General features: G+C 34.5%; 1 protein-coding gene across 1 annotated transcript; it reads right to left on the bottom strand.

Annotated features, from left to right (window-relative positions):
* Positions 1 to 878: 878 nt before the first annotated feature.
* Positions 879 to 7,333, bottom strand: LDL3 (LSD1-like 3). Its single transcript, XM_079045347.1, has 9 exons — positions 7,084 to 7,333; positions 5,345 to 6,963; positions 5,129 to 5,255; positions 3,030 to 5,063; positions 2,854 to 2,947; positions 2,323 to 2,768; positions 1,566 to 2,240; positions 1,420 to 1,494; positions 879 to 1,340 (listed from the first exon to the last, which is right to left on the bottom strand). The coding sequence occupies exons 2-9, from the start codon at positions 6,868 to 6,870 to the stop codon at positions 1,266 to 1,268; spliced, it is 5,052 nt and encodes a 1,683-aa protein (XP_078901473.1). The 5' UTR covers positions 6,871 to 6,963; positions 7,084 to 7,333; the 3' UTR covers positions 879 to 1,265.
* Positions 7,334 to 13,136: the final 5,803 nt, after the last annotated feature.

Genomic DNA, 13,136 nt, shown 5'->3' with positions numbered 1-13,136 from the left:
GATGTAAAATATGAGATTTTTGTTATTAAAATTATGAATTTTAAAGTTAAGAATTCGAATATAAACACTTAGAAAATTAAAAAATAAATAAATGAAGTACAAACAAATACAATAAGACTAAGGGTGGTGTAGTCCATCACTTTCCTGTCACTTATAAGAATTGCTCACCCTTTGCGGGAAAACAGGAAACCGATATCGGGTAATTAATTGACAATCATTGGGATTTGTAAGAATGAAGACCTCAACCTCTCAATACATTTGAATATCACACTTTTAATTTTTATTTTTTTCCCTCAATCTCTCCTGAAATAGACAAATTCCACTCATACACGTGGACAAACATGACGACTAATGATATGAATTATAAGAGTAAAACGACTTTAAAATTTGAAGTACTACGAAGCAAAATCAAACCTTAAATTCCATGCTCCCATGTCTAGTGGTTTCTTTTCTCCTGGCAAAATCCCACAAAACAGTAAGCAAAATCCCAAAATAAAAAATTATACATTGTAATCCCTTTTTTTTTTATTTTTTTTTATTCCAGTTTATAATTACTGGAAGCCAAAAACAAACCTCTAAAATAACTGTTATCGATAATTAGTACCACGTCCTCATACATCCAAGAACAGCTATACTTTTCTGCATAAACACCGAAAAGAAACAGAAAACAAGCAACCAGAGACCTGTAGGCCCCACAGGACCCAACATATTGCTATGTATTGGACTAAAACTATAACCGACTTCAATAGACAAAAATCTTAAATTTTTTTATCTCTCAACCAAAAATGTGGAACAAAAGGGACTCACTCTCGACATTTCATATGTAGAAAAGACGTAATTGCCCTCGTTTGAGAAGATCATAAAATGGAAGAAATGTGTTTTAAGAGAAAATTGTCTTGTATAAAGTTGTTGCCAGGAGGTCAATGTCAATCTAATAAGCTGTACAGATTCCACGAAAGATAATCAATTGGGAAAAAAAAAATGTCCTATTGAAACCCTGGAGGGTAGAAATGGGTTTTCACTTCCTAACTAAATTACAATTTCAATTAGCAAAGAACCCATATACCAAAAGTCATGACAACTCTAGACTTTTTCCATAAATGGATGTGACCATATATCTCTAACTCTAATAGACACAATGGATAGTATATGCTTAAAACATAAACATATTTATCTCCCTTGTGTTGTAGTTCATCTTCACTTCACCTATTTTTTATATTATTATTTTTTCCAATTTTTTTAAAAGCATATAAAATTGTTCATGTTCACGAACATCCAGATTTAGTATCTGTCTTCATCGCCATATGCCTCTCTATTAACTTGTCCACAAATGCCCGGATCTGAATGTCAAAAAAAAAATCAAATCAATAAAGGTTAAATACAAAAAGACATAAACGCCCTCCTCATCCAAATTCATACCTTGTTTTTCCGCTTAAAATCAAGAAACTCGAAAACAGCCATTGCTTTTTCCGCATCCGTAGTCTGCTCCATTACCTTTAAAAACAAAAAAAGTCAGAATTCAAATATAACTTTTTTGAGAATGAAACTAAAAAAAAAAAGTGTACCTTTGTAGCTGTTTTCTTCATTATGGATTTATACCCATCTTTATCAATCTTTCTAGCTTTATAAAGAGGCATTAAAAGTGATGCCACGTAATCAACAACAGCTTGTTTAATATTATCTACTCCTCTAGGCTGATTTCCCACCAACTCCCTATTCACACTAGTCACCTGTGAAGCCGAACTCTCATTTGCCATTCCCAATTTCATATTTGAATTTGAATCTTCTTCATCCATGACAAAACTACCCCTATGATAAAACTCAGAATCAACAGCAGCTGCAGCTTGAGACTGCCATCTTTCAATGGCATTATGGTCTTTTATCCCTTCACTCCCCGCACTATCCACCCATGCTTTTGTAAAGATGTTGCTGCTGTCAACACCCGTGCTTTCTCCGGAATGTTCTCGGTAGCTGCTGACTTCGTTTGAGTGGTGGGACCGGGTGTCCGGAAGGTTGACTCCGCCACCGGAAAAGTCAACCGACCAGTCTCTCACTCGGCAGTTTCTTGAATCGATTTCGGATATCGAATCCTGCCGCCCGATATTGCCGCCAGCTAGCTTCTTCCGGAGGTCAGAATCGTCCATTTGGGCGTATTGTTCCCGCCTTGCGAATTTGTGGAAGGAGGGTATTTTTGGAAGTTGTAAAGGGGTGTTGCATTTGACACCGGATGATGCATATGCCTATAAATTATTAGAAAGTTATCAGAAGGGTAAAATAGTCATTTACTCATATCCAAACAGTTGAGAATTGAGAAAGACAAACCTCGGCGGCTGCAATGGCGGCAGCACGGGCGGCTTCAGCAGCATCAAAAGCCGCCTGTTCCTCTTCAGACATGGGAAAATCTTTGTCATCCTCCTCCTTACAATTTAGTCTTCCACCTGAACCTTGAGAACTAGAAGGCTTACTTTCAGGCTTTGATTTTCTACTGTTTGGATTCACAGATAAAGGATTGTTGCTGCTGCCGCCGCCCTTCACCGCCCTGTTCTCCGATGAAGTATGGTGGGCCCGCAGTGGCGGCTTCCCGGAAGCTAAAGATTTGGTTCTAGAAGCATCTGCACCACTAGATTGCCTGAGTAATTTCAACCCCCCATTAGACGCCTTCTCCTTTCTGAAAATCTCAACCCATACACTCACAAGTTGACTTGCTATTGCACGTATATCTCTGCTTGTATGCACACATACCTTCTCTTTTACAGTTTTTCCTATACCTGTATTTATCATTTAATCATTTATATTAATTAATAATTAAAAAGAATCACAAATTTTATGAATTTATGACATGAGATAAAATACCTGAGAGACGAACTGCAAGTAGATCTGTAGATACAAGCACAAGAAGACGAACACAATGTCTCAACAGTTGAGTCCCATTCTTCCCCATTGAATCCTATTAGTTAATATCACATAAAGGGTATATGTGAAATTTGAAAAAAACTGAAATATTATTATTGATATTGTTAAAAACTTACCAAGATCCATGAGTTGAGAATCCCAAGTCCTTCTTTAGTTCCAGCAAATGATTTAAGTAAATCAGAAGGAAGATTCAACAGCTCTTTAGCAAGATGCAACCTTCCAGCTCTACTCTTTGCATTCAAAAACATATTCTGTAACAAACCCTCTTTTGTCTCATTCTTATGAACATTTGTAAGATCAATAGCATCAAGTTTCTTAATAATGTCTCTGACTTCACTCTTTTCACTATCTGAATGCCTTTTAGCAGCAGCAATCGCTTCAATTTCTGAAACAAAATCATTTCCAGTGGTCAACAAGTCAACTATACGAACAGCTTCCCTCATCCCACTCATCATTGCCCCTCCAACAGTGTCTGGATGCTCTTTACACGTAGCTTCACCAGCAAAAAACAAACAGTTGTTAATAGGTTTTCCTAATGTGTCATAATCTTCCCCAGATGCCCCTACTGCAACATATGAATAAGCACCATAGCTAAACGGGTCCCGCCCCCAATCCGTTACTACAGATGCAACTGGATCATGAACCTTAGTTTCCCCAAAAAGCTTCCGGAGGGTTGCTAAGGCGTGTGTGACATGGTCAGAAGGGGTCAAATCTTGGCGGTTGACTGCAGCTTTTCCTACTACTAATGCTATGAGGACAGGGGCGTTGACCGTCTTTTTGACATTCCAAAACATAAAACACCAACCCCTTTGATCGGTTTCTTCTGCTGTAGCTCCAAAATAGTCAACCGAATCATCCCAAAAAACTTCCGGAAACTCCAAGATGACTTTGTTAAGAACACCAAAACCGAGTTTTTGAATTGAAGAATGTTTCCAATCAGGTAATTTTGGAGAGAAGTTGATTGTTTCTCTTTTTAGACACCCAAGTGGGATTGTGATTAAAACCGCATCTCCACTAAATTCTTTCCCATTTTGGGTCAAAACTTTGACTTTCTTCTGTGATGAATCTTTCTCTGTTTGATAGCATACATCAGTAACCATATGGTTTAAGTGGATATGTAGTCCTACTTTTAAAGAATCAACAATAGCACCATAACCCCCTTTAATCATACAGTGGGCCCCACCAAATCCGCCATAAATGTCATCTTGATTCCAATAAGGTAAAGATACATCTTGTAAAGAAGCAGCACAACCGTATTCCAAATGAGCAAGATGCCAATCCATGACTCTTCTTTCAAGAGGATTCAAGATTTCATCTTTATTACTATTTTTATTGTCTTCAGATCTTCGGATTTTGAGCCCTAATTCTAAACCCTCTTCTAAAGACATTTGCATTGCTTGATTACCCTTTTGGGCAACAACCAATGACATGTCATCAAGTAAACCGTTGTATTCAGCCTCCAAAGCTTCATCTAAATCTGTAGGAACTTTTTGACCAGTGACAGTGTCATAAAGAGGACAATCACTGTTTAAAACAGTTAATTCAAGCCCTAATTGTGCACAAATTAATGAAGAAGGATCTGGTCTTCTTTGTGAAGTGACATCAGCTTCTACACCAGTGATGATACTAGCTCCAAGATCTACTGGAACTGAAAGAGATGAATAATCTGTAAAAACACGTCCGCCGATTCTACCCCTGGCCTCTAGGATGGTGACGTGGCACCCCTGTCTCTGTAAATGGCGGGCTGCAGTTAGTCCAGCTGGACCCCCTCCAATTACTATGATTTTTTTGCTTTTTGTTTCTGAATCACATTGCATACAGACACTCGGTTCCTTTTGATCTATTAAAAGATCGTGGGGTGGTTGTCCAGAATGGCAGTTGGAAGAAGGTGAATGGGGTTTACACTCCACCACCATGGATGCCACATCAGCGACTTTATCTTTTTTGAGAACCCCATCTAAAAGTTCGGTTTTTGCATCGTTTTCATCGGTTAAATTATCATACGTTTTAGTAGTACTACCAAGAATAAAGGAAACCCCATCATCCAATGATTTTCTACCACTGTTGTCATCTCCTGAGAGCTTGAAATTGTGCTTCACATTTGTATCTGACATCTCTTTCTTGGAAGCAACTCCAAAGTTTATGTAACCCTGTTGAATATCTTGTTAGAAACCAAAATGAAGTTTTTTTCAAGAATGAGATGTAAAGAACTTACATATTGATCAAGAAATGAGTAGATATCTCTAATAAGAGAAGCTTGTGGATGTTCATCAGATATTCCACATTCTGATAGAGGCAATATGCGAGTTACATCTTTATTCCAAAGATGTAGAATATGATTCCTGTAGTAAATGTATACAAATATGATGAGAATGGGATGTTAAATATTCTTGAAATTGAAAAAAAAAAAAAAAGATTTATAGAAATGAACCTGCAGTCTATATATTCTTGAAGGCCTCCTTTACGTTTGAATAATTCTTTAAATTTAATCTTCTCAACAGGTCCAGCAGCACGAGCTTTGAGTCCAACTGAAACAGCTGCTGTTCCACCACTTTCTGCTTCCATGAAGAAATCTTGTTTGCCCTTTGTTTTAATTGAATGCCCTTTGTCTCCTCCTTCTTGATGATTTGCAAGAAAATTCTGTTCATGAATCAGTATATCCCAATCAGCATCCCCCTCATATGCCATGTCATCATGCCTATGCCTTTTAGCCTGTCGCACAATACGCCTGCCAACTGTTTGATGGTTTTCTTTCGTTTCATTATCACTTGCAGATGCTTCATTTTGATCTGTGGCAATTGATGGAGTCTCCTCATTGCATTCTCCTAATGAAACAGGAGATAATCTACCATTTGATGCTGATGTGTTCTCCTTTTGTGAAGAAACAGAAACATTTTCAGGATCTTCCATTGAAGTACCTTGAATCTGGTGTTGACTATCATCAAAACGGTCAATGGACTCTACAATTGGCAGACTCTCATGGATAGGACTTGAGGGATCGATTTTTTCTTTATGAACTTGAATCTCAGAAAGATCATGGGACAACTTTGCTATAACAGAATGATTTGAATCATCTTTAAAACCATTGTTTCCAGTAGGATCTTTACTAGAGTGGTCTGGTAACCTTTCATCTTCTTCTAATCTTTGACTCTTGGGAGAAAACTTTGAACATTCAGGTACTGAAACAGGAACCATATCCTTGTCATTTTGTGATTTCTCAACTGGAGTGGTATCCAATTCACACACTGAATCATTAGGGTCTTGGTCAACTCCATCTTTATGAGGTTGAGTTGACTTCACCTGCTTAAGTTTCGAGCTTTTGCGAGCTTTCTGAAGCAAAACTGATAAGGAATCTTCTAAATGATCATCCACACAGTTTTCTGTCAAATTCGTGCCACCAGAACCCTTCTTCTTTGTTGATTTATTCTTGGGTTTCTTACTTTTCTCTTTACCACTGTTTTTCAACCCTTCTCTGACAATAATTCCATCTTCAGATGGGATCTGTTCTTTTGTCATTGTGTTTGAGACCAATTTTGCAGCCATATCTTCACTTTTCACAGCCCCAATTGATGATTCATTCACGGGTTCATTCAAATCGGTGTTTAAATCACTGCCTTTTGGTGCACTAGCCCTAGCCACCTTTGGGCCCTTTATTTTCTTTCTAAAAGTAGCCAATGTGTCATCCATACCACCGAATTCCTGATCTTCAGACACATCATTTTCAACCTTAACCTTCTTAGGGTTCCTTCTGTTTTTAATCTTGAACATAGAACCAATCGGCTCATCATCATCAGAATCAAATCCAGATTTGATTTCAGAAGATCTTTTCTTTTTCCCCAATTTTTCCATATCCGACTTCTCAACCCTAGTTTTGCTAACAGCAGAATTTGCATCAAACCCTAGCCCAATTTCAAGCAATCCTTCACTTGATCCGGGCATGTTACCATCACATTCCATTTATCATACACCAATGGACCAACACTCATGTCCCATACAAAACCTTAAATTTCTTCAATTCAGAAAATTGGAACTAGCTTTCAATCAAAATCCCTAACAATTCAATGCTTCTGCATTATGTAGTGCACAAATGGCGCATACATGCATATAAAAATCACGGAAATTGAAGCTTTTTAGAAATTTAATTCTTCACTAAAGGAGCAACAATCAGACCTGAAGGTAAAGAGCTTTAATGGCTGTCCCGAAGTGGCGCAGATTAACAATCGTCGTGTTGGAGAGGTGAAAATAAGGTCGCCCCAAGCAAAACCATACTGCGTCGCTAGCTATTAAGAAAGGAATTCGTCCTAATTTTTGAAAAGTTGAAATGGGTATTTCATAGAAATAAAAGTCGAGGGTCGCAGCCTATAATTATATGCCCGACTCGGAGAAAGAATTTTTGTCTTGGGGAGAGAGGCGGGGTGTTAGGGTAATTTAGGCCAAACGGGGTGGAGTTTTGTTTTGAGGGCTCCTCCTACACCAATTTATATAATTTATGGGATATTTTTCTAATAAATTTGTTTCCTAAATTTCAAAAACATGTATTCCCAATAGTTTATAGCTTTAACAATATTATTATTTGAACCCATCTTTAAACCTTATACACAAATATTATTATTATTGCAACTAATCTTTTGCCGCGTGAATTTGTAAATTCGTTAACAAGTAACGGATAGTATAACAAAAAATTATGAAGTATAGTGAATGATATGACATGATAGATCGTTAATTACAATAAATGTAACATAATAGATGCGGTTATTTAATCATTATACATTATAATTGATCAATAAACTTTATATTAGTAGTAGGTTTTGTTGAAAACATTTTGTATAACGATAAAAAAAAAAAAAAAAAAATATGAAGATATGGTAATCATACATCGACCAAATTTTGAAAACCAAATCTAAGTGTTTCATAATCATTGCTTGAAATTTAATTTTGATCAATATATTAGTGTTTGTTTGTTTTACTGCCTCATATTTTTTGGAGCATAAGACAAATGATCAGTTTGTGAGTACAATAAAGATTTGTGAGACCTTTGTAAATACATTTATATATTTACATTCTAACAGTTGTATGAATATGTTGCCTTACGCGGGTGGATATGTATTGTTGCATCTGAGTTGGTTGAATCGAGATGTAGTCGACATCTAGCTAAAAATCTATTAATATTGTAATAGGTCGTTGTTAGATTTAATGTGGTTTAATACATGTTTAACTTTTACTAATGAATAACCTATTAATATTAAGTAATTATATGGGAAGAATATGACATGTGCTAATTCATAAAAACTTAGGTATGAAAGTTATGCTATAACTTTATTGCTTTAAAAAGAAACACAGGTTTTATAGCATGGTTAAATAATGTTAGTTTGTATGATATGACGAAAACATAATGAGTTTTAACGTAAAAAGACAATAGTGTTTAAGTATTTATACAAAATGGAGTTGTAATTTGAAAATGACAAATAAATAATGAATTAGAATAAAAAAAAAAGATCACAATACTAAGATACCATTTCAGGGCGATTTTTATGAGGATCACAACTAAAATTTGGATGAATATGAAGGTTACCCAAAATGACACCTACAAGAAATATATTATTAACAAAATATATTTTACATTAACCTAGAATATAAGGTAGAGATCACGTAAATGTTAACGATTTACGTAGACTTTTAATATCAACTAAAAAATGTCACGAGGAGAGAAGGAAGTGTACAAATAGATTCATAATCCAAAAGTTCACATTAATAGTTTCAAACCTACTTAATATACATCTAAGTAAGAGATATTAAATATGCAACTAAGTTTCATTTAAATAATATCGGGAGGAAGATTTAAATTACGTAAGTAAGATATTTTGAACTAGTAGCGTATATATTTAAAGTCAATAAAAGAACAATAAAATAAAAACGAAGAAATTGATATAACGTAGAGAGTGAGAAATAAAATGTCATGCATCTTTTACGAAATAGGTTAATGTAACTTCGTGATTTTTCATTTAAAACTTTTCTTTTTATTTTAAACATTTTTTTAACTAGAATACGTTAGCAGAAGTTTTATTTTAAATTTTATAAAGACGTCTCCAATGCTACTTTTATTACCAAAAACAACTTTCATCAAAATTAAAGTTCATAAAACCAACCCAAAACAAGTTCTCAAAAACCAGGTGTTATGGAAACTAAACGATGTGTCCATACAGTATCATCACGAAAGCAATTTTAAATAACTACCCAAAAGACCCCATCCTCACCCGGCCATCAGACTATGTTACCTATACCAATGCAAGGCAAACAATAAGCAAAGAAACAAATGTCAACATACGCTAAGTAAGTCAATCATAAGTACGGTGTTATGGAACGCATATATCCCAAATGGGTCAAACAAGACATCATAAACGCATGCATTCAAACACTAAGATAGCATGACATCACATACATCACATAACCAACACAACATCACTCCAATTCACCTATCTTTAGGTGAACCATGTGTCAAATTGGTCATCTAGAATAACCATCCAATTGGCTTTCCTCGTAGATACAACATTAACCGACTTTCCTCATAAAGACAGCTGTAACCGACTATCCTTGTTGAGCCGATACTAATTCATTATCCTCGTAGAGCTAACACTTATTGGTTTTCCTCGTAGAGCCAACCCTAGTTGGCTTCCCCATGGAGCCAACTCTAATTGGTTTTCCTCATGGAGCCAACACTACCATTTCTCCTCTATGTATATTCACCCGCATAATTATTTATTTATAATAATATACTAAGCGCCATTTCCATTCTTTTTTTATTTATTATTATGTATAATTTTCCTCGTTTAATTATTACATAATAAATCACTATACAAATCATGCAAATATCATCATTTCAACACTTAGGCACATTATATCACCAGCATGCATCGTCCTAAACATCATATGCAAATATTTCCAAGAAATCATAACATGCATACAATCAGCACACAACTATCTTTCCAGGGGCATAACACGCTCCTCACGTTATAGATAATAATCTAGCATGTAATGTATCCTAGATTCTCATACACAAAAAAGAAACCAACATAACATTAATAATAGAGGTACATGCAACATGTACAATCTATGTTCATTTCAATCATTCTAAGATATGTCCCTAACAAAGTACTTAATTCCACAAAGATTAACTCACCTTGACACGTAAGTGTTTTCCTCCACTTCGGGTCTTGTAAGCGCTTGAGGTGTCACACCCCCCCCCCCCCCAAGAAGGAAGAATCGATCTCCATAGCCTCACTTGAACTCCTGTGTTCATTTTTTCCTTCCTCCTACCCCTCCTAGCAAATAATGAGAACAACTACAAACCCAAAAAGAGAATCGATCAACTCTTCTTCTTTTTTTCTTACTTCCTGTCGACACAACAAGGGGCATCAGCCCAACTAATCGAAGCAGCCCACCCTTCTCATTCACGTTCGACTATACATTTTTTTTCTCTTCTCTTGCTGATCGTTGCACACTACCACACCTATGATTGGATTAGTTCTTTTGATCGGTCCTATATAAACCAGGATAGAAACAAACAAGCGCTCTGCTCCTTCACAATCGTATGCCTCTTTTTTTCTTCTTATCATTGCCCTTTAATGTCCCAAGTACTCAATGGAGTGATGGAGTCGTTCTTACTTTGAACGTATAGGCCAGGTGGAAGAAAAACAAATGCTCGACCCTCTAGTTACACACGATCGTAACATATGGGGAGGGGTTTAATGCAACTTTTACACATCTAGCCCTCAAATTTCCAATCTTGCACTCTTTAAACCCTAACCCTAATTAAATTAACAATTAAAGTTTCTTTTAATAACATTTTAGCCCCTCAATTCCATTTAAACCCTTTTGAGGAACTATTTTTACCATACCATCCCATAAATCCATTTAATTAAATTATTTCCTCTTAATTGTAAATAAATTCATTTAAATATCATTTAACCCCCATTTTATTTAATTTATTCCGTCTAATATCATAAAATAAATAAATCGAGTAATGGAAAGCTAACGTCGTTAACGAAAGGATTTCTGGGTCGTTATAAGTAACTTTAGTCTTCGGCATATATGCATATATTATAAAAATACTAGCAAAACATTTAGAACAAATCATTAGTTAGAATATCATTTTTGAAGCTATTATGGTTGAAAAAAAGAGTTTCAAAAAGCCAAGTTTTACATGTTTTTTAAAACTTCTTTTGAAGCTAATGGTAAAACTACTTTGAAAAGTGTTTTTGAGTTTGCTAAATATTTTTTTTTTGACTTATTGTCAAAAAGTTAGGAAGTAATAAGTTGTTTCGAAAAGAAATCTCAAACACCCCCCCCCCCCGATATGTCTATGAGCATGGGACGAAACCGATCCTAGAATCCCAAGTACCGAAATAGGTGGAAACTCGATATCGCGTACCAAACCGACCTAACATTATCGGTGCCAGTATAGGTTTCGTTATTAGTAACAGTATCGATGGTATCGAATCTCGAGTTTTATGATTTTAGAATATCGAGTATCATCCCATATGTCTAATTCGATATCGATTACGGTTTGGTAGCGATAAGCGATTTTAATTTAGTATTAATCGGACCATCCGTAATTAGCATTAACAAAACAAGACATCTAGTGACAGAAGTGTTGTGCTAGAAAGAATTCTTTTTTGGTTGAAAATCATTTTGCAAGACGTTGGAGGTGTAATCTCGTATAATAGTTATAGAAAAATAGCATAATACGGATAAATACAAATGTATTTTAAAAAACGTGTCGATTAAGATAGAATTTATAGTAAGAGTTTTTTATCTTACTAATCGAACAGTTCAAAGCTATAATAATGATTAAGGAAGTGGGCTCACGAGGAGCACTCGCCACCGGTCGCTATCCTTGCCACTGCCCCTAGCATGCGCTAAGGGGCTCGATAGCCTTGCCTCGTTACAGCCTTGGTGAAAGGAGAGAGGAGAGAGAAACATGGTTTATGTGTTGTGATTGGTTGGTCCTTATTATTTATTCCTTTTTTTTTTACTTTTTTTTTACTTTTTTTACTTTTTTCCCAAATAAACCTTATTAACTCCCTATATTTTTTGTGTTACACATGCTAAGCCTACATGGCATAAAAAAAAACTAAAAATCTTACATGGCAATGTGCTAGGAATGTTACCACTACATTAGCCCTAAGCATATATATGACTATTATTATATGAAATATACTCAAGAAATTTTCTCAGTATATCACAATCATCATGTAGTGTGTGTATATATATATATATATATATATATATATATATATATATATATATATATATATATATATATATATAGGGTTAGGTTCAAATGTTTCTAACATCTATTGTGTACCCGTATGCACAAATCTGGACCAACGGATGGAATAGAATCAATGATCAAGATATGAGGGTCTATGATATCACAAAAGGGTAACATGTACCATATAATCACATAAATTTCAGCATAAGGGCATTTTGGTCAATTAAACTATATTAAAAAAGGAAATTTTTGGATTTTAAGGGATAATTAATTCCCTTATTTTTAAAATTTTGAATATTTTAAATTAATTCAAATTAAATTCTAATATAATTTTTAATAATAACCAATTTTATTCTGTCAGAATGACCAACAGTCAACCATAAACTTATAAATATCTTTTCAATTTTATTCTTGCAGAATATTGTTTCATTCAAGATATTTTGTTTATAGTAAACATGCTTAGAGTATTATACAACATATTATCAAGAATAACATTTTCTAAAGAATACAGATTTTATTCTTTAAGAATCACTAATTACATTAATTCATAAAGAATAAGACTATAAACAATTATTATATTCATTCTAAAAAAATATAGCTGATAATGGTTTAAGAATTACATTTATTCTTAAAGATTAAAACTAAAAATGGTTAAAAATGAAAAAAAAAAACATCAAAATATTACAAAAACACTAGTCTATTATGAAAGAATATTATTGTTAAGAAACACTTTATACATTCTAGCATAATACATTTTGCAAGAATACACTCTATTTCTCTATGTTTTTCTCCTTTTCCACATCAATGACAGTCTCTTCAAAACCTAAATCCACAATGAAAACATAATCAACTTTCAAATATTAAAAAATTTAGAGCATTCTAAAAGAATAAAAACTATAAATTCTGATAGAATATAGTAGACATTAAATTTAATTTATTCTAATAACATGCA

This window comes from Lactuca virosa, chromosome 4, assembly GCF_052849685.1.
Source record: "Lactuca virosa cultivar CGN04683 chromosome 4, Lactuca_virosa_CGN04683_v6, whole genome shotgun sequence".
In the NCBI taxonomy this organism is placed as follows: Eukaryota; Viridiplantae; Streptophyta; class Magnoliopsida; order Asterales; family Asteraceae; genus Lactuca; species Lactuca virosa.
This window is presented reverse-complemented; position numbering and strand designations above follow the sequence as displayed.